This window comes from Anser brachyrhynchus (assembly GCF_964034855.1).
Source record: "Anser brachyrhynchus genome assembly, chromosome: 5".
Lineage (NCBI taxonomy): Eukaryota > Metazoa > Chordata > Aves > Anseriformes > Anatidae > Anser > Anser brachyrhynchus.
In genome coordinates this window covers 8,333,437-8,354,333 of record NC_137699.1, presented here as the reverse complement: position 1 = coordinate 8,354,333, position 20,897 = coordinate 8,333,437, and the positions used below count along the sequence as shown (strand labels likewise).

The window sequence follows — 20,897 nt, the reverse complement described above, 5'->3', positions numbered from 1 at the left end:
ATGAAGCTGCATGAAGTCAGCAGTCCTTCCCTGGGACCATGCTCACACTCACAAAGTAGCAACACGAGCACTGGAGCAGCACAAACTCACACCTACCACTTTGGCCAGACAGAAATGGAGCAGCTTGAGGCCAGCAGCTGACTGAGGGGATAAGACACGCAAGAGGGGTTCCCTTAGGCGACTGGGTTTGGTTCTTGTTCTGTCTTGCTTCATCCATCTTAGAAGGTGTGGAAATGCGGAGCCTGTCTCAGTGGGCTACTCTGGAAGGCACCGGCAGCTTGCTCGGCCCCCGACCACCCAGCTGAGTGAAGGACAGAGGTGTCAGGTCACACTAGGGCAGGGCAGGATTTGAGTTGGGGTGCTTGGAGCAGGCAAGGGGTTTTTGGCAGGGTGACTTGGGGTAATTAAAGAAAAGGGCTCAAACGTGCTTCTCGTTAAAAACAAACAAACAAACAAAACAGGCAGAAGGAAGGCAAGAATCTGCTGTTTCTTTAAACGACAATGTCTGCGCAGACTGCTCTGCCTGGCCATGCAGACCCTTCCTAGCAGCGCTGTAAGGTTTTCAGTAACACTGAACTCCTGGTGACCCTCACTGACAGTAATTGCTTTAGCATAGGTTTGACAACAACGCTCTAAAAATAAGCACAAGCTTAAAATACAATTTCAATGCTGGAGACCTGCTCACGTAAGGAATCCAGTACATCTCCTGTGTTTTTCTTGATTAGCAGCACAGTTCTCGCTGCTGGGAAAAATGACAGTTTTCAAACCATTTCGGCTGCCTCCTGCTCCAGTTTCCAGCCTGGCAGGGAGCCAGCCAGCACTGACAGCGACAGCCTTGAAGGGACCTCACGGTGCAGTCCCGGGCCAGAACCCACGCTCATCTACCCCAGTATTTAGCTTGTTTAAAGGTGGGGTGCGGAATAAATCCAATTTTATTGCAGTGACTGGAATAAATACCTTTCCTTCCTTTGTAGCTCTAACATAGTTCATTTAAGTTGTGTACATCATCAGTTACAATGCAAAGTATTCAAAGTTGCTCACGAAACCCATACTAAATTAGCCACCCTTGTGCTGGAAGAACGAAAGAGCTTTCTGCCCATCAAAAGGAAAAGGGGAAACTTTGGCTGCAAACACTGAAGGAATTCTTTGTTCCTGGAAGAGGGGCCCACCAGACACACGTAGAGCAAAGGCATGTCCAGTATTTCAGAACACGTTTAGATGACTTCCTGTTATAATGAACCATCTGGAAATTAGCCCTTATCCTTCCAAGGTTTTAAGGCAGTACATATACCTTGCTGTTGTATTGCACCTGGGGTCCAGAAACCCCAAATGTTCTCTAAATGTAAGGGAAAGTAACTCTACTTTCAGTAGGGAAGAAGAAAGCATTTTACATGAAAAGGATGAAGCCTGCTGTTCCTAGCCCATTCAGTGGTAGCATACAAGGCAGTCCTCTCAAAAGCACCCCCAGAGCTGGTGACGTTAAAAGCTGCCAGCTGTACTGTATGGAGCACAGGATGAATCTCCATTTGGTGAGTAATGGAGAAGAGAACCAAATTATTGCATTCTGGCGCTTTTTAAGGACCTTTTTCTCATCTTGTCACGCTGACTTCTTGCAGGCAGCTGTCTAACATTATGAACTACTGAAAGTTACAGTGTACTTCTCCACTTTGCATACTCTCCTCTTATTAATATTTTAGGGAATGGTATGTTAAGAAAAGCCTGTTAGGACATAGGCTAAGAACAAAAGACGTGCACAAAATTGTGCATGGCAGTCAGTGATTAATCCAGGCTCCTGTGTTTTATCCTCAAAGGAGAACTTCAAGTATTTAACATAATGTATTTGTATCAAGTTTCAATCCTCTACAGTAAACCTATAGAAAATAAAATGTTTCAAGCTTTAAATACCAGCAAATCCCAGGATGTGGTATGTGAGACAAGAAGGCATTTTCTCTGCATACTGTTGCCTCCAAGCTCTTTTTTTTCCATTTCCCTCTCAGATAAAAGCTAGAATTAGATCCTGACTGTAAACTGAAGTCTTCAGCTGACACCAAATATTCCGATATTGCAGGCAACTCTAACATAGCACTTTCTCCTATGACAAACTAGAGATATTTGAATTCTGAGAAATACAAATATGAAAGTCTATAATCTTACCTTGATGCCTGATTAAACAAACTTCTGCTCTATCATCACTGGAGAATTTGGGTTAATTCAGTCCAATGAGTTTTGATGAGGCAAAACGGTGGACTTGCTGTTGGCTTTTTAAGTGCCTTTATCTTAGGGGGAAAAATGGCTATATCGGCTCACTAAATAACAAAACTGGTGAAATTGCTTATTTTAGTTGTCATTTGGACTAGTAGCAATTATGCTTGTAATAGTAAAATGAGGTTTTAATGCTGATTAATGAAACCACTAAACTGTCAAGACTGCTAGTAACACTTAGGGGTCTCTGGAGACTGTCCCCTAAAATAGTTGGCATCACGCACGTAATATGGCTTTTTTGTAGGACCAGATGTGAAGCATATGGTGACCTATTATTGTAAGGATGAGCCATAAGTCCTGGTTGAATTATATTGGACAAACTATCCAAATGGAAAGATAACATTCAGTGATTATTACAGGATCATAGCAGCTTTCTATAGTGTAAGGGACAATGATGGGCTTGGGAAATTGCCTAGCTCAGTTAATCATTCCTGCTTGATAGAGTAACGTTGATACTCTTTTGTGCTTATTTATATCCTAGAAGAATGCCGTTGCTGTGCTTGTGAACATACTCTAAACCACATTGCCACTACATACCACTTGTTGCCTCTCATGCCCGCTACTGCATGCGGCCCCACAGGGCGAGCGGCAGCCGCAGCATTCCCCAGCGTGCAGCCCAGCAGCGGCAGGAGCAGACCTCGGAAGTACAGCTGCAGAGGAGAAAATGTGACGCACTGCTAAAGGCTGGGAGGGTTAAAAGGACATCGTATTGTCTAGAGCACCAAGAAGTAGGCAGAAACACTAATCATGTAATGAAACTCACTGCTCTTGTATGCAGAGACACAGTCCTAATGCAGTCAGGCACATTTAGCGCAATCGGGTGGTTTAGCTGTTGGAGCAGGATCCTTCGTGCTGCTGGCCACCCCTCACTCGCAGGAAACCAGCGAACTGCTGGGCTGAGCTCTCTGGAGGGCCATCGTGAGAGCATCGTGTCACCTGGCAGGAGGGATGAGGGCAAGACCCTTCTCTGAATTACCGTGTTTTACCCTGAATTACTCTGTTTCTCCATATTCATTAACTTTATCATTATCCAGTGCTGTACTCAGTCTTCAGTACGGTGGCAGGTACTATGCAGAGCAGAATATAATGAACTGCTTTTCAGTTTTGCTGCTGTCACTTTGTATTACTCTTTGGTATGATTCTATCATTTTATGACAGTTTAACCTATTTACTCATGTGTAAATGGACAATGGTTGAAGATTAGAGAGGCTTCATTTGCTATGAAGAGCTACTATCTTGTCTCAAAGGAAAAAGAACCAGCTAGATGGCAGAGCACATGCTTCTTACTGCGGATGTATCAAATTATCACCACAGCATTGGCCTATGGGTATAGTAACTAATAACAGAAGCATGGCTACACATTGATTTTTAGAGGCCAGAAAAAAATAAACAAGTATTTCAATAACTAAATACACAAATTAACACACAGGATGACTCATCGGCACATGCATCTTGTTTAATGCTCATTTCTAAAATTGGCATTGTAATTGCTGCTGGCCAAACTTACTTTAGACATTATGTTCTTGTTTGAATATATACTTGGAAGAGAGAGTAAATTCTGTGTTACCTCCCTTTAAACACTTCCAGTATTTCTTCCATTGCCATACTCTCATATTTTCATCATATGGCCAAACTTTTTGTGATGAATAATGCCTCCACAGCTTAACTGGCAACTATATAAATATTCTGGCCTGTACGCATGATACTACTGAAGTCACAGCTACAGTTGTGGTTGTCTGCATATGGTTACTACACTCTGGATAGATAATTCACTCCTTGGAGAAGTCTGTTTTCGTAGTTACATAGCAGTCTCTCAAGTGCCAATGTGCTGGGAAAGCACATCACAGACAAAAACGTAATGACTGCTGACACCAGACCAGCTTTCCTCTTGCTCTGTATAAAAGCCGCCAAACTCTAAATCGTCAGAGCAACCAAGCTGCCCTCATTGCTTGAGCATGTCTTTACATCATGGAACTAAATCTATCAGAACACAGTTTAAAAAAAAAAAAAAAAAAAAAAAGCATGGTGACTGACTGGTCTGAAAAAATTAAACTGGAATTAAGGTTTCAACAAAGAACATTCCCTGCCCAACTAATAGTGCTTTGTGAACTACTTCACACACACACACACACAAAAAAAAACTTAGGCGGGATAGTCTTAAAATTGTTCCTACCATGGGAACTTTGGCATATGCCTTTATAAGCTTTATCAAAAAAAAAAGGAAGATTTCAGTAATCAACAAAATATTGTTTGTCTAAATAAACTGATGTCCATCACATTGCCTGAAGCATGTAAACAATACTAATTCTGAAAAGTAAAAGAAACCATTGTATGTGAATTACTATTATTATTTTTAATTTTGCTGCTCTGAGTTAGGGTCACCAAACTGTCTATTCTCACTGCCAGATGTTTACAAATAAAAAGGTGGGGTATCTAAACAGGTACAAACTATCAGTTTGAGAAAACAAGGATTCAATCCTTACTCTGGCCACAGGTTACTTGTGTGACTTTGCTTTTTCTTAATGTTTGTCCCATAGCTTCTCACCCAGTAAAAGCAGCATACTGTTACCTGCTTTTTGCTCTACCTGATTGTTCCGGGCTGTGTGCTTCATAGTAAAAGAACACTCTCACCTTGTTGGACATGTAACACCAAACCAGGAAGGTCTTAGCCTTGGCTGGAGTGCCACTGTCACACAAATGAGCGCTGCAGTTTTCCTGATAGAATACTTGCATAATCTTATTTGCTGTAGTGTATTATACTAAGAATTTAATCTTTAACTATCTACTGTGTTTAAGTCTATCTGGTAACTACAGTAGCTCTAAAGTAATCTTGGATCAATAAGAAAGATTTTTTTTGCATAAGACATGACACAAAAATGTGTTTTGTTTTGTTTTTTAACATATTTCTAAATACCACCAGGTGATGGATTTAAATGCCACCAAAGTGATGGGGCGCCCAAAAAGGTTTTTCGAATGTTCCTGGCAACCTTAAGATATCTGAAAATCTGGCCGCATTTCATTAATAGAAACCCAAAATCAAAGACAACAATAAACTGAGCTTCAGTTTAAGCTGATATACCTACTGAATTTCAAAGTTTTATATCTAGTATAAATGATTATGAATAAGAATTTCATATATTTTTTACTTTTAAGTCTACAGTAAATTCAATAGCAGTTTGTAGTAGAAGTTGTTCTGTTGATTAGGAAACCTTAATCAATACAATTTAGCTCCTCTTAGGAACTGCCACTCTCCCAGGCTGAGTTGGGCTTCAGCCAGATGCCTTGTAGTGTCAATACAATGTTCAAATACGTTGTCTCCAAAACTCTCTAGATACCTCATAACACAAAGCCAATAACAATGTGGTGTTACTGACAGAGCTGTAGACATCTGTATCTTACAGTAATGTAAAGATTTTGTACTTGCTTCAGACCTTTTAAGGAATCTATGCTAGTGATGATCTTCAGAGAGTTTGAACTAAGCTAATTCATCACTTATTTGCCTGCTGAAGAAAAAACACAAGATGCACTTTAAGATGATTGATAAAGGTTTTTCTGTGCATCTAACATAGATTACTTGCTCTGTTACTAAAAGCCTGTTTTTACCTGTTTATCCTCACTCTATCCTGGCTTGATTAAAAATGCAGGAATCGGCTTTGATTTTTCTCTTCCATCTAGCTGAAAGTCTCCCCTGTCAGCCTGTGTTCCAGGATCCATGGATGATTATCACAGCAGCGGCTTTGTACTTGGGTGTAGCGAAGAAATTAGTATCTCCACCTATTTGCAAAGCAAAATGTACAAAATAGAAAATTGTAAACAAAGAGCTAAAACACTACTTGGGAGATGCAGATTCACCTCTGTGAGATCTCCTGTGTGATCTTGGGAAAGTCAGTTTTCAATCTGCTTACTCAAGAAACTCCCCTCCTAACTTTTCAGCATCCTGTCCTTTTAGATTCAGCCTTACAGCATGTGCATTGAGCTCCCAAACAAATCAGATCCACGCTGACTTTGGGCAATACTACCTACATTCACAATTAAGACCGAGAGAGAGAGGGAGAGAGAAGTTACTCTCTTCCTCCAATTGTAGAGGGACTCTCTGCAGACAGTAAAAATATTTTGCTGAAATACTCATATGACAGTGAACGGTGAAAAGGCTTGTACGTGATATGCAAAAAAAATGAAATATTTTGTATTGTTTCTTTTCTAACAGGAAAATCATCACTGAAAGCCCTCAGCAATAGACTGGCGTGTTTGAGTCACACTAATAGTATCAGCCGTATAAAAATAATGAAATTTGAGGAAGACTAAGTCTCAGTCTTTTATTTTAGACCTTTAAGTTTGCACATTAAAGCCTATTTTTGAATGTTTTGTGGTTTAGAAGTCTTAAACTCCTAGAACTCTTGCAGTCCTAGCTCCTCAGTTCATAAAGCTGACAAATCCTATTGTACCACTTAGCCATTTACCTAGATAAACACTAAGCACGTTTTGGGGAAGACAAGAATGTGGGACATTCATTCAGTTATCCGAAACCAAGGTAAGTGTTTTTGTCAGACCCTCTCCCATGAATGTAAGCCTTAGGTACAAAGCAAGTGGCTCAACTGTATAATAGAGATTGCCTAGAAGAAGTGAAGGACTCCTCCAATTCTGTGCTATAATCAACAAGAAGAAAATTTCCTCAGCAAAATTTAGAGGTAAAACAAAACAAGATGTATCCTTACAGCCACATCATGCAAGAATCATTATAAAACTGGCTGGCACAAGCCAGAGATGGAGGTATGGAAAGCAATAGCTAGATGGGGAAAAATAAATCAATATGGATGACTGAAATCCTATTTACTGCACTAAAACTCCCTCAGCTTTCTCTTGCATTTTCTCTTGATTAGGCTGACAGTAACTGAAGTTGAAAATGTTAAAAACCCAGCCTTAGTCTTCCATGTTGCACTTAGGCTACAGTGATTTATTAGAGTCCCTTTCTTTGTGCTTCTGGAGGTCGGACAGTGCTTTGATGGCTGGGACTTTCTGCAAAAGTGCACAGGGCATCATCCTGTGAGGGCTAACAGCTGGAATAGGTGTCTAAGCCTGATCATAATGTGATTCTATCTGTGTACCAGATGAATGTCAATTGCAACAACGATGGTGCAAAAAGACTGGTTACTACAAATGGAGAATCTGCAAGGAAGTTAGGATCTGTATCTCAAAAGAGAGACAAGACAGAATACATTGCCCTGTGTTGCAGGCTTGGCTGCACACAGCTTCTATAATGTGTTTCTCTTTCCGATAAGAAGTTGGTCACACCAGGCAGGGAGAATGGAAATCCTTACCTGTCTATAACTATGAGAAAATATCCTGAAATAATAATAATAAAAAAAAAAAAAAGGGAAAAAAAAACGGGGGGGGGGGGGGGGGGGGGAGGGGAGGGGAGGGGGTGTGTTGGAATTGGGAAAGGAAGTAAAGAAAATTCCAGAAGTGTAATTCAATCAGGTGTGGTCAAAAGCAAGGTCTTAGAGAAAGCCCTTGGGTCAATTTAACACCAAATGGAAGGACTGCAGAGTTTGGATGTCTCCCTGAGACTTAAATTATAGATGGTTTCCAGGAGTTTCCTTAATAAAATTTGTCTAGGGAGAAAATATTGATGTCAGTGAGGGGAAAAAAAAAATCTGATTCACGGAAAATGGAAAAGAGAAAGGCAGCTTCAACCAGGAGTTAGCCATCAATCTATTTCTTAGACACAGTCCTGGCAAAACCCATTCTCCTGGTAGAACTTGCCTGGAGTAGACCAGATTGATTTGACAGTCTCTTAGCCTAATAAATGCTTGACCTCAAGGTCTGCTGAATTCACTAAATTCACTATGCAGAGAGAATTGGGAACCAATCTCCTCTGGGAAGCATCCTGTTCTGCAGCCCTCCCCTGATAAAGGCCTTGACTGCTTTCAGCCTCAGCAAGATGACTAGATGAAAGCTGCTCTCAGAAGAAGAAAGGTTAATCGACTACACCGCTGTTAATCAATCACTTGGAAAGATTCAGCACTTACAATAGGTAGGTCCCTATTCCTGCCAAGACGTTCTTGCATGTTAACCAGGGACCATCTCCTCCAGTTTGAAGGATGAGTAATAGACAGAAACACAATCCAGATAGATGCCAGGTGTCTGATCCAAAGCCAGCTGAAGTCAATAGAAAGACTCCCAGTGAGTTCAATGGACTTGGATCAGACCTCAGAGAAAGACTTATTATCCAAGGTTTATTCTGCATAAAGACGTTGAGCTACTTTTAGTAGTAAGGGAACCTTGAAAAGCAGCTGATTTAACGCCATTTTGCCTCCCAGTGAAACCATACTTCTTCAAATCATACTGTGCCCTATTTACACTGATTGTCAGATATGGCTGACATCCAGCAAAGGAAAATTACCTGCCTGTGACAGCAGACAGACACGTATACATTTCAAAGTCTCTAAAGAGTACAAAAAAATGCCAAACTATCTCTGCAAATGTTTTCTTCACCTCTTCGTAATTGCTGCTATCCAGAATGTTAGCTTTCTCAGAGAGGAGAAAAGGATAGGTAACTTTTGAAAGCATGATGGAAAAGGAAGAAAGACGATTTAAAAGATCCTGCCATGGAGAACAAACTCAGTGATGAACAAATGGTGGTAAAGACAGTGAAGCTGACAGTCAGAGAAAAAAAAATACAAGAGAAACAATATACTTTGAAAAGTACCCCCTGAAGATTACAGATTTCTCTAAATGGACATGCATTCACTGTCTAACACCACCTGATGATGAAGCAGTGACTGTCCTTGATGCTTGTCCGAACAGGAGAAGTCTCAGTCTGTTACAAACATAGGCCCCCATATTCCAGTGTGGAACCACTTGGTTCCACCTGCTGCAGCACATGGCCTATAAGCTGTAAGGGAAATAGTTGAAACAGAGGCACACACCTTGAAGACATACACAATTACATGTACCAATTCAGTTTATTGCAGTCTGGTGCAGATTTATGCTTATTCAAGGAATTTTGCCTGTGGTATTTTCTCACTACCAGCTATCTAAAGGCAGACTCCTGGCTGCACTTGCACCAGCCTCAATTCATCTGGCTCCGTCTGCTGCCAGAAGCTGCTGACTCTTAACTTTTGCTTTATGAATAACAACCCAGTTTTCACTACAGACAAATACCTGCACAGGAGAATGACTGGTGTCATGGACTGTTCCTGTCCTAACTACAATGCACATAGTGAAAAGGTACGAGGTCCTTCAGAAGGCTGGAGAAGAATTCAGATGCAACCACTATTCTCTGCTCTTCTAGAAGTTCATGGCACTATGAAGCATTCCAAGTAATGGATCCTTCCTCCTTATGTGGTAACAACAAGCAAAAGACCAATGAAAGATGATAATTTAGGGTGCACTATAAGCAAAAAATTTTTTTGTGTTCCAAGAAAATGCTTTACCTGAGGAAGGACAGCCATTTTAAATATAGCCACGTTCTTTGCCAGTAAACAGGTGACTAGAATATTGTTTTTGGCAATGTACTGCTAACTGAAAAAAAAAATCTGAATTTACATCTACAATGAATGACTGATATTTAGTGACAATGAAATTTCAGTATCACCAAGAGACTTAAAAGCTAACAACCTGCTAAGATAAAGGGGAGTACTCTATCTTACTCCACTTCTGGTCACTGCAGGTTCAGAATCATGTAAACACCATCGTATCTTCTTATGTTTCAATCTAGATTTTCAGAGCTCTAAGTGCTATTTTTAAAGAAGATTCTGTTATTATATACTTAACTGTATTGCAGCATGACCAGCAGGTCCTGATTCGTTTGTCATTCTGCTGGCACACACTGAATCATAATCCCGTGCAGTTCTCCTGTCAGTGGTGAATTCTGCTGTAGCCACAGAACTAAGAACAGATCTGAATAAAAAGATACATATCATCTATGACTATTCATTTCTTTCACTATTCATCCACAGTGGATGAGCTTAAAGCACCCGCAGCTTGGTACAAACAAGTGAGGAACTACAAAGGCTGCTGCCTAATCCATTTTTCCTCGTGTTGTCTGGAATGGTATCCTACAAGGCTTAACTGCACAAACTTGGTCGCACTGAATTATGTCATCTTGAGACAAAATCTCTTCTTTCTAAAAAGAATGGAAAGATGGATGGCTTAGAAACAGAAGTAAAAAGTCTGAGTGCTTTATTGACCCAACTGACATCCTATGAATGGTAAACAATAAAAATTCATGGAAAGTTAGAAAAGTTGTTTCTTATTCTTATTGCTGTCCCCCCAAATGTTCATGCCAAAGAAAAATGCAAAATTCTCTTAAACCACATATTTAAAAATCTTGCAATTTTATTTGCATATAAAGGCTGCTAGATATAATATCACAATAAATTTAAAAGAAACAACTGCTTTTCTAAATTCCATTAACAAGGTAACATAAAACAGAACAAAGCTCAATAGCATTTACAGTGGTAGAACAGAAATAACTATCTGCAACAATATTTTGTGCTAGCAAGATTGCATTTACACACAGTGCAAAATAAGAAAAAGAAAATAAAAAGACAAGAAGAATATTTAAATATAAAGGACAACTAAGCCTTATTTTAGTTAGGCTTGATTGTATCCATTTGACTCTATACATGCCTGAACTACGACAAAGATTTAACTCAGGCTCTTGAAGGCCTTGAGCACTTGGAAAATGTGTCACATCCTTCATAATTTAGATGTGCTGTACAGCATAATTTTGCAGATGCTATACTGGCAATATTAAATCCTAGCTTAGTTATAATGCACAAAAAATACATATATATATATAAATTCATATTTAAAAGGAGTCCGCATTTACATTTTTTTTTTTTTACTGCGTGAAATGCCTGCTCTTTGCAGCTTTCACCCCCAGTTTTTTAAAGCTAAAATAATTTAAAAACAAACAATAAAAGGTAGATACCACGTACAGGCTGTGGCTATCTATACCAGTCTTTAACGTATAAAGCAGGTAGTGACAAACAACTGAGAAGTCTATTCTCCCCTTGCTGCATTCTACTGTCAACAGAAAGAAGTTTCAGTACATGCACACATATCAAGAGGCAAATGGACCCCAAAATCTTGTTTGTGCTACTAAAAAAAAAATTGATATAAATGGAGAGATGAAAAGCTAACATTTAGACCTAAGGAAAAAGAAGACACTTAAAAAAACCCCCGACAGTAACATAAGTTGTGCAAATTTGGGTGTTTTTAAATGCTGCCTATTTTTTTAGCTTATCATATAATATTAAAATAAGGTCTCTCACTTCTTAAAAGAAAGCTTGGCTGTCCTTTTGAGAACACTATAACAATTTACAATGGCAAATTTATTGAAAAACAAAATTCATTTTACAAATTCACAATGCTTTATCAATTTAAAATGAATGCTGCATTTCCAAAAAGCACAACCCTCTTAACTTTTTTTTCTTTTGTACCAGCAATTTACCAAAAAAAATCCATCCCAAAACAAAAACAACCACAATTCTCTCCCCCAAAATGCTCCCCCCCGCCCCAGTAATTTTGAAATAAACATGTAACAGAATGTAAGTTTTGTAATTAGAAAATGGCAGTTTATAGACCTTCCCCAGTTCCAAATGTGCAGTAGTGCTTCATGATCCTTGAGGGGTTGGAAGGTCAAATATAATTGGAGGATTGGTTGGTTGAAAGCTGACTGTACACGTTGAAGCATTGATGTAGGTTGTGTAACCGTCTGTCATAATGCCATAACCTGTAGGGAGAATGTGTCACACTTACTGTAATATAAACAAACGATGCTGCCCATGGGCAGCTCCACTGAAAGCTTGTTGTGGGATCAATGCTTTGGAATAAAATTAAATTAATCCCTTCAAAATGACATAAGCTCTTGAAAGCTGCCACAAAGACTTGATGGAAAAAATGCAATATACTGTATTTGAAATAAGAACTGAGGCTTTTGTTTTATGTTCACACATTTTTCCACGGAAAATCCTCTACTGCAATTGGTTACAGCAAAACCAGAGACAAAATCACACATGTACTTTTTCTAATTACTTAATTAGTACGTTGTACTTTGCATGCTTGTAGTATCTGTCAGATAATAAAAGACCAATCAGGAACAGGAGATTTAGAAGTAACTTCAGTTTTACCTACAAAAATCCTTGCTGTCTCTGGACAATGAACCAAGCTTGGTAAGCTTTCCCCATGCTAGCCTTTATCATCCAGGTCATCCTCACAGGACTGCCAAGATGGTGTTCACATTGGCTTGTGAAGCCTCAGAAACCCATTAGCAGCACGTTAAAAATAAACACACACACACACACACATACATATATATTCCCACTCGTAAAAGCTGCTGCAAAGTATTTCTTTGAAAGTATAAGTGGATCTAACCAATAGTGAAAAATGCAGGTATTACTTGGTTCTAAACAGGTCTTCACACAAAAGATGAGTCTCATTGACTCAAAGGGAAGCTGCAGTTATGGCAGCCTGAACAGGCAAGGCAATTTGAATCTAAATGTAGGAATAGACTTGACAAAAAGAACACAATTAAGGAGATTAAGTTCTTTACAAGGAGACACCAGTGAAAATCATGACTAAGGAAAGGAATCTCTTGCTATAATAGAGCACTGGAGGTCACTGGACAACCCCTGGCTTAAGCAGAAAGTTGAGGTTAAAGTTTAATAGATGACTGCTTTTCATTATGAAGGGATCCTGACAACTCATTCCCAAATAAATGAAGAAGTACCGAATATTAATCACAGGATTTTTCAGCATGCCAAGGACTTGACTCCTCAGTAACACTACGGCGTCAGTTTCAGGAGGCTGGAGACTCTTCTCAACCTCCTAAACATCTGGCCAGCAACTGCTGTGTTCAGGACAAATTTGAGCAACCAGCAGTAATGCCACTTCTCTTCTGGCCTCTATCTTCTCTTCCACTTGCCACACAGGAATAGGATGGAACATTGCAGAGGGCTGCGCACTCAAAGAATTTTGGGCCTGTGAACTGAATACCTGTGAACTGAACCACACCTGAGTCTTCATTCAGCCAATGTGATTCTACGATGTGAGAAAATGAATGATAATAAAAGCACAGAAATGTCTCCTCTTACAGACATTCTCTCAAGGACATGGAGACGGGGCTCCAGTTCCATCGGTGGAAGAGATCCATTGTTTTCAGCTGATATCCGTAGAAAGCGCACAAAAAAAACTAGAAAAAGTCTAGAAAGAATTTGGCACAAAACGTACCTTTTCATTTTATTATTATTATTAGGAGTTTAAGAGAACTTCCCATTGCTAACCCACAAGGGAAAATGTTTTTCTTTTAAACCAATGTGATACAGTACAGATCACTGCTGTCTGAAAGCTAAGATAAATCCAGCTACCTACAGTGTCTCTCACAAAGAATAATCACTTCAGAATTGTTGCAGTTTATTTATTTGGACTGGAAATTTTGATTTAGATCATCTTACGGTGGGGAAAACCTAGTTTGTGGTTGTTTTTACTTATCAACCAGGACAAAAAACCTGCATGATCAAAATGTGTGTACAGCCTCCCTTGATTTAACAGAATGTAGTGTGTGTTCATCTGAGCTAGAGTTGGATGAGAATTAACTGTCCTGTGAGATGCTGCTCTTAAGAGTTGGCTATTTGTTTCTGTACAGAAACAGGTAATTCTTATATCTTCTGTGTAAGTACTAAAACAGGATTCTAACTTGTTTAAGTATTCTTGTAAGAATGCATTCGAATGTTCGCTTTTAACATGTGCTACCACCCTTCCTACGAGATTTAGATGCGAGGTGCTGCGTGTGGTTCCACAGTGCTTTTTCATAATGATCTTGCACATTAAAATTCTTTTCTCTCCCATTACTTAAGACTATTACAACTAGCAGTTTCAGCATCAAATGCAACTACAAAAGCTGCGTTTGTGTGTTTTAGCTGGAAGTCTTGCTATATTCACTTACTCTTAGTATGCAAGGATTAATATTTGTACAAAAAATGCAATCTTTTCCTGGGTGCATTCAAATACTGCTATCCATGCTACTATACTTAAGGTCACGTCAGGATTTCCATTATAAATTCCTTATTTACAGATCTTTACCATGCGTAAAACCATGCGTAAATTCCCTTTCATGAAGTCATGAGGGCTTTGGAAAAACCAACAATACTAGTTGACAAAGCTCTCTTTTTTTTTCCCCTTTTTCATTTCCCCTTTTTCATTTCTGAAGTTCTCCAAATCTGTGAGCTTACAGAGAAGCTAATTAGAGTCAATGGAGAAACCTCCAAGGGGGAAATATAAAGCATTTAATGCATAATTTTGAGTTCTAGGGTCACAAAGTCTTACACTCTCTCGCAGGCAGACCTCCTAATATTTGTCTCACAGCCACATGAAAGCTACAAAATTGTATTAAAAATTTAAATATCTCCAAAATGTATTTAATCTCTCATTCCCTCCCACTGCCACAAACTGAGCTTTTCATTTCTGATCTGGTACTGACAATGGGCAAATCTCTTCTAAAATATGAGACTGCTGGAAGCTAACATACACAGTATGAACTGTACTACAGGATGCTTTTAGAAATGTATGCAAAGTGAGTTCTGGCAATCTCTCCTCCTGATGTCTGTCCTCCTTTCTGCTTTTCCTTGCATGCTGAGGGAGGTAAGCTGAGACAGTAAGTTGTCTTCAATTTTCTAGCACTTTTCTTGGCTCCCGCACTTGGAATAATTGGAATAATTTTAATTTTGGCTTGCATGTGTGGGGAATCTCATCTGTTTCTCTAACAAAGTTTGTCAAAATTTACATTGCTTTCAAATAACCTGTGTAGAACAACCTTTGCACAGTGAAAGATGTAGGTGGCTAAATGTAGCACACATTCCTGAAACAGCCTGTTTTAATTCTGGCATAAATTTACAAAGTGCTGTGCATGCAATCACTTCCCTCAGTTCCCTCCCTACTTTAGTCCAATATGCCAGTACCCATCCCTTTGCAATGCATCTTCGAGATGCGCTCCTTTGGAATTAGCCTCAGATCAAAGAGGAGAGTAGCACAGGTCCTTACCTTCATGGATTCCACCAAAGACGTGGAGTTTGGGCCTTACTCGCCTCTGCACTGTGTTTAGCAGTTCCACACAACCAACTCTCTGCAGCTCCTTTGGAACCCAGTCTCGAAAACCTGAAGGCAAAATGCAATCGATACTATTAATTTTCTCTATTCAGGTAAGGTTTTACATAGTCTTTCAGGAAGTCATAATTCACTGAAGGTTTATTACCATTATCTACAGTCATAACCTCTCCATTAAAGCACACAATGGCTTTTAAGCAACATTTCACTGTCACTTCGTCTTCCTTAAGATTTCCCCTCTCCATATGCATTAATATTTTTCTGGATGTGATTTGTTTTTTTAAACTATAGGCTTAAACTCATCTTCCACCTTCAAACCCTGGAACATTTTTTCCCGGCACTGCTGCTGATTTTTCTTCCCTTTCCCCTGGCTCTCACAGCGGTCACCTTCCCAATTCAGTGAGGTGGTCCCTCCAGAAGCAAAATACGTGAGGAAATCAGCTGTTCTACAACCTGACACCTCTGCCACCCCAAAGATTTAACAACACTCCCTCCCACATCTTCCAGAGGTCTGCAAGCGTCAGGTAATTTCTGAGACCCCAGTCAGCAACAAGAAGCAATGCATATTCAATTAAAGCATTCATTAGCATCTGCAGCATCACTGTATTTCTCCACGAACCCAATTGAGAGCAGATGGATTAGCAACCCATGTAAAATAGCACCCGTGAAACATCATAAAAGTGCTTGTGGGGTTTTTTGCTTCTTCGGGAAAATAAACAGATTAAAAGAGTGCTATTCAGAGCGCTGGTTTTCAATATCCGGTGTGCTCCACTGTCAGCGGATGGTGCATCACTGCTTTATCAAAAGCAGCACGCAGGTAGCTCCGGGAAGCTTAAGTGAATTTGCAGCACTATTAAAAGAGCTCCTAGTAACCAGGATATAAGAAGAGGAGTAAGTATATTATTGGTCCAAAACTTTTTTTTTTCTCCTCTTAGCTCTGCTTAGATTGCTGACTCTTACCTTACTACTATACAAAGTACATCCATCCTGACTCCGTGGTCCCTGTGAGCCCTGTGAGAGCACTGAGCCAACCTGGTGGCATTTAAATGCTGTTTTATACTGGCACCATGCAATTCTGAGAACTGTGGGTTTTCTTTTTTTAAACTCACTACCACCCCAAAAGTCGATGACTTCATGTGATCGTGCGATGATCTGACCCCTTGGATTTCAAAACAATTTACTGAAAGCCTGGCAAAATCACAATCTATTAGCAGTAACGGTAATGAATAAGAAGCTGACACTCCTTCATCCTGATAAGCCGCATTTAAAAAAGGCAATGCTCAGTTGTAAAACTGACTGAAATATTGAAAATATGATCCTACACTGCTTGTCCCATGTCTTGAAGAAAAGCAATACGTGATGTGTGATAGTATTTTGTAGGGTAAAAGATAGCAAAAAATAGTGGAAATTTTAAAATGGTTTAGTGGGCACTTGAGATATGCCCCAAACCAAGTACTTCTGCCTCTGCTGAACAATCCTTAGCATCATTTTGAGACAACCAGAATTCACTTTATCGCAGAATTACTGTGATATCTGATATATCTGAATTACACACATTTTCAGGACAAGTGGAATGAAAAACTTCAACTAATTCATGAAAAAAAAATTTACACGTTTATATAGCTGTCATTAGTTTACAATTATCTGAGGGCATAATTTATTCCTTCACAAATTTACTATAAGTCAATTAGAATATGTAAGAGTGGTTTTACAGATATTATTCTTAAAAGGAAATTGTAAAGGAGAAAATGTGACTACACACTCTTGAACTTTTGACTGCAGACTCTAAAACCTCAAAGAAATATGTCATAGTAGGGGGGAAAATGTTTTAGAAGTTTTAGCCAACCTCTGAAAAATCACATGGGATTGGAAACTGTCAGATGAATATTGTACTTAAATAAAATGGCCGTGGAATTGGATATTTGATATTCCCTCACTTGAGCTAAACAAAAAATGTAATTGAAAAAAACACCTGGAAGCTCAACAGATTTTGCTAACCTTAATCATCACTTTACCCTTCTTTCAGAAAGGCTTTTTAATTCATAGCTTTGAGTTAGAGTGCAATTACAGCACACCTTATGGAATTATTAATTTTGCTTAGTTGGAAGGTAAAATTCTCATGCAAAAAAAAATAATCACACACAGCTTTTGTTTCACTTACCAAGGGGAGGTCCGTGTGTCATTAGTATATCAATACCCTCAGGGATAAGGTTCCACTTGTCTAGCAAAGACTGACCTCTGGGTAGGTTAAAGCCCCATCCGTTAAACCACGGTGTCCTTTGGGGGAAAATAAGATGAAGTGCATCAGTGGAAAATAAAAATCTCTTCCCTTCTCCAATTTTTCTGAATTACAGTAACTTCTGCAGTACAGAGACTACTTACAGACAGCCTTTTCGAAGGGGATGTCTCTAAAACAAACTGGTTCAAATACATACTGATCTGTACATTTGAATTTGCATTAATATCCAATGCTCTTTTTGTACTTCAAGAGTATTCAGCTCTGGGGGCATTTATCCAACAAAGAGAAAGGGAAAAAATTTAAATAACGCAAGCTCAATCTAAAGCTTACATTTGGCGATGTTCAAATATAAGAACTCCTACCTTGTATTATCCAATCAAAACAATCAAAAATCTCAGTTTTTGGAGGCAAAGGACAATTGCAGCACAAGGCATCTAGCGGGTAACAGTTCATCAGGAAGACAGCATAATATTGTGGATGTAAGCACTGTGTACTGCGTTATTTCACCAAATTCAAACTTCCTTTGTCTAGCACTTTTAATATCAGAACATTTGCACATAACTTGGCTTTGAACCCCTGAGCCTCCTGGAGGCCTTGATCAATGTTTAGCCTCACAGTAACTTTTTAAAAGAGATCTTATCACTTAAAACTCATTTAGTATTTTTTAAGAGAAACAGATCCTCAGTTTTCTCCATCACAGGACAGCATTGTTCTGTGACATTTGTTTATCCATCAACCCAGGCATGTAATGATAAAAAGCCTACTTTCTTAGGAGTACTTTTTCAACGTGTAATACCAAAGTGAGTGGTTTTGATGCAAGTATAATACAGTAAAGTCTTTCCTGATCGGTAAGTCCACAATTGTTCTTAAGAGGCAATGTTTACAACTGTTACTTAAACATTTTGGATAGCTGTTAGAATTGAAGTATTTGTAATAGTTTTCATCTGTGTGTGTGCTTCTTAGAATGTAGGCAACAGAATTAAGACTGGGTTGCTTCATTTTCTAGGAGGGTTTCCCTGTTCCAGACGTAGATATTTGGGGCCATCTTTCTCAGAGTTCAAGCTACTCCTGCAGTCTTCTCTGTACTGCAGTTATGAAAAGAAAACTTTCATGTAAAAAAAAAAAGTGGAAAAGCATACCTGTTAAATAAGAAAGATCATTAAGTGTCCTACATCACTTCATTATGTAATCTGCCTTCTGCACCCTCTAACTTATGAATATGTTCAATCTCAAATACGCATTCAAGTGGAAATTTCCCATTGAGATTACATCTCTATTTAATTTTATTTTTTTGTAATTAAAATACATACTATGCTTGCCAGAGAAAGTAATTTGACCAAGGAAAGGTTTACCCAGTTCTAAGTACATTCAGAGTTCCTGACAATCAGCAGTATGGGCAAACAGCAGGCACTACCAACACAGGTGCAGGAAGGTCACAGTTACAAATCACAGACACATCCTTCTCCCATGTGGTCCTTCTGAGCTAATGCTTATATGACACATACATAGGAACTTGTTCAACCTAATAGACTTCCTGCATGTTGGAAGAATGGCACGAAAAGACAGGAAAATTAAAGCTAGTTAAGCATTTTATATAAGCTATGGGTTCCTCGTGCATAGCAAAGAAACTCCAGCTCTCACTGTTGGCTTACTCTGCACCAAATGAAAACCCGAAAAAAGATCTTATGTTGTTAAGTGAGGGCAGTGCACCGCAGAGCAGGTTTGCAAGCTACTGAATTAAAAATGAAAGGTGTCTGAACTTCAGCTAAATCACAACTGTTCCTGCTTTTCCATGATTCACCTTTCTGAAACGTCTAAATTAGGTATGAATGTTTCCTTTCCTATAATGTTCCCACGTTTTAACATTATCAAGATTATCAAAACCCTCAGGGCTGCAGTTGGCTAAACATTCAGCTGCTTAAAAAAACAAACACACAGCACATAGGTTGAACTTTTCACTATCAATTAATGATTCTTTCCCCACTTGCATTTCTCCTGCAGATAGTACTGTACTTATTATACCATAGTTAAACCTGAAACATGAAACCACATCTGTGATCTCTCTGGAGCTCTTTGGAGACTGCAACCACGGAAAAAGCTGCATTTGTCTGCAGGTTTTTTATTTTATGTTATTCTTAAGCACTGAGGGAGGAGGAGGGGAATCCGAGTTCCAATATATTCTTCCTTCACCAGCCTCTGTAATTAGCTGTGACTAACAGCCACCACATGGGAACCCACTTGTAAGAAAACTTTCGAGATGCCTTCCCCAATAGCCAGCACATGCACAAAAAAGACAGCAATCTTTATTACACTAAATCTTTTCATAAAAAAATAAATAATAAATCGGGAAGATGAGAGGGCGTGACTGGAAGAACACCAGGGTTTAGGCTCCCCTCCCTGACGCAGGCCTCGCCCTGTGCCCCGGCCAACATGAGGAGAGGCGCTTGGCCCCTGTGGGCCTGAGGCGCTCGAGGCCTCGCAGGGAAACTCACAGGGCGCCTTTGGAACAGCACCGAGAAAAAAAACGGCATTGTGGCACAGGCTCAGGTTGGGATGAGATCCCATGGAAGGTCACCCCGTGTTTGCACTACGCTGTGTCGCAGTGCAGACAAAATGGAGTTGATGTGCTGCGAATCCCCGGAGCGGCCAGATGAATGGCTGCTTGTCCCCAGCAAGCGCTGAATGGGTGGAGGAGAGGCAAAGCCCACGCCGCAGGCAGGTAGCATGCTATCAGCACATGTTGGATAGGGATATTTCACTCCAGATATTGCCTTTCTTTGCATACCAAAGAGCTAAACAGTCACACACAACTTTTAAATAATCTAGGGGAAAAGCTGTGCACGCAGATACATGCCTCCCGCAACGCCTTCCTGAGCTGACTGTCTGTTGGGAGAAGACACCTCCACTCCAAGAGGATGTGTCTGTGATGTGCTTTGGCTGCACCCAGCTATGATAAGGTGCAATCCAGTGCAAATAATTATGTAGAGGCTAATTAGGCATTCGTAATCATATTTAAGACCTGACATATTTTTCCTTCCTATTAAGTTCGAAGTAACAGAGTTCTGTGGACCACTAGCAACACGAATAGCATGCTTCATTTTTAAATAGTCAAAAGAAAAGAAAGCGATCAACTGTTGAAATGTCACAAGGGAGGCGTAGACATAAAAAACCATGGGAATTAGTAATGAGAGATAACAAATGATTTTGTCATTTTACGTTTGACGGACCAGAACACTTCCTCATACGCAACGCACGGCATGACACGGGTCCCGCTTACGCACCGTGT

The 20,897-nt window shown here is 39.6% G+C and overlaps 1 protein-coding gene across 1 annotated transcript in view; it reads right to left on the bottom strand.

Moving 5' to 3' along the window:
- Positions 1-20,897, bottom strand: part of MPPED2 (metallophosphoesterase domain containing 2) — a 603,962-nt gene that overhangs the window by 393,780 nt on the left and 189,285 nt on the right. Inside the window, exons 10-12 of the mRNA XM_080595267.1 lie at positions 17,534-17,649; positions 15,310-15,423; positions 97-12,004 (exon numbers count right to left, since the gene is read on the bottom strand). Of these exons, the coding sequence (XP_080451393.1) occupies positions 11,886-12,004; positions 15,310-15,423; positions 17,534-17,649 (349 nt within the window). The 3' untranslated portion in view covers positions 97-11,885. The remainder of the gene's footprint in view (positions 1-96; positions 12,005-15,309; positions 15,424-17,533; positions 17,650-20,897) is intronic.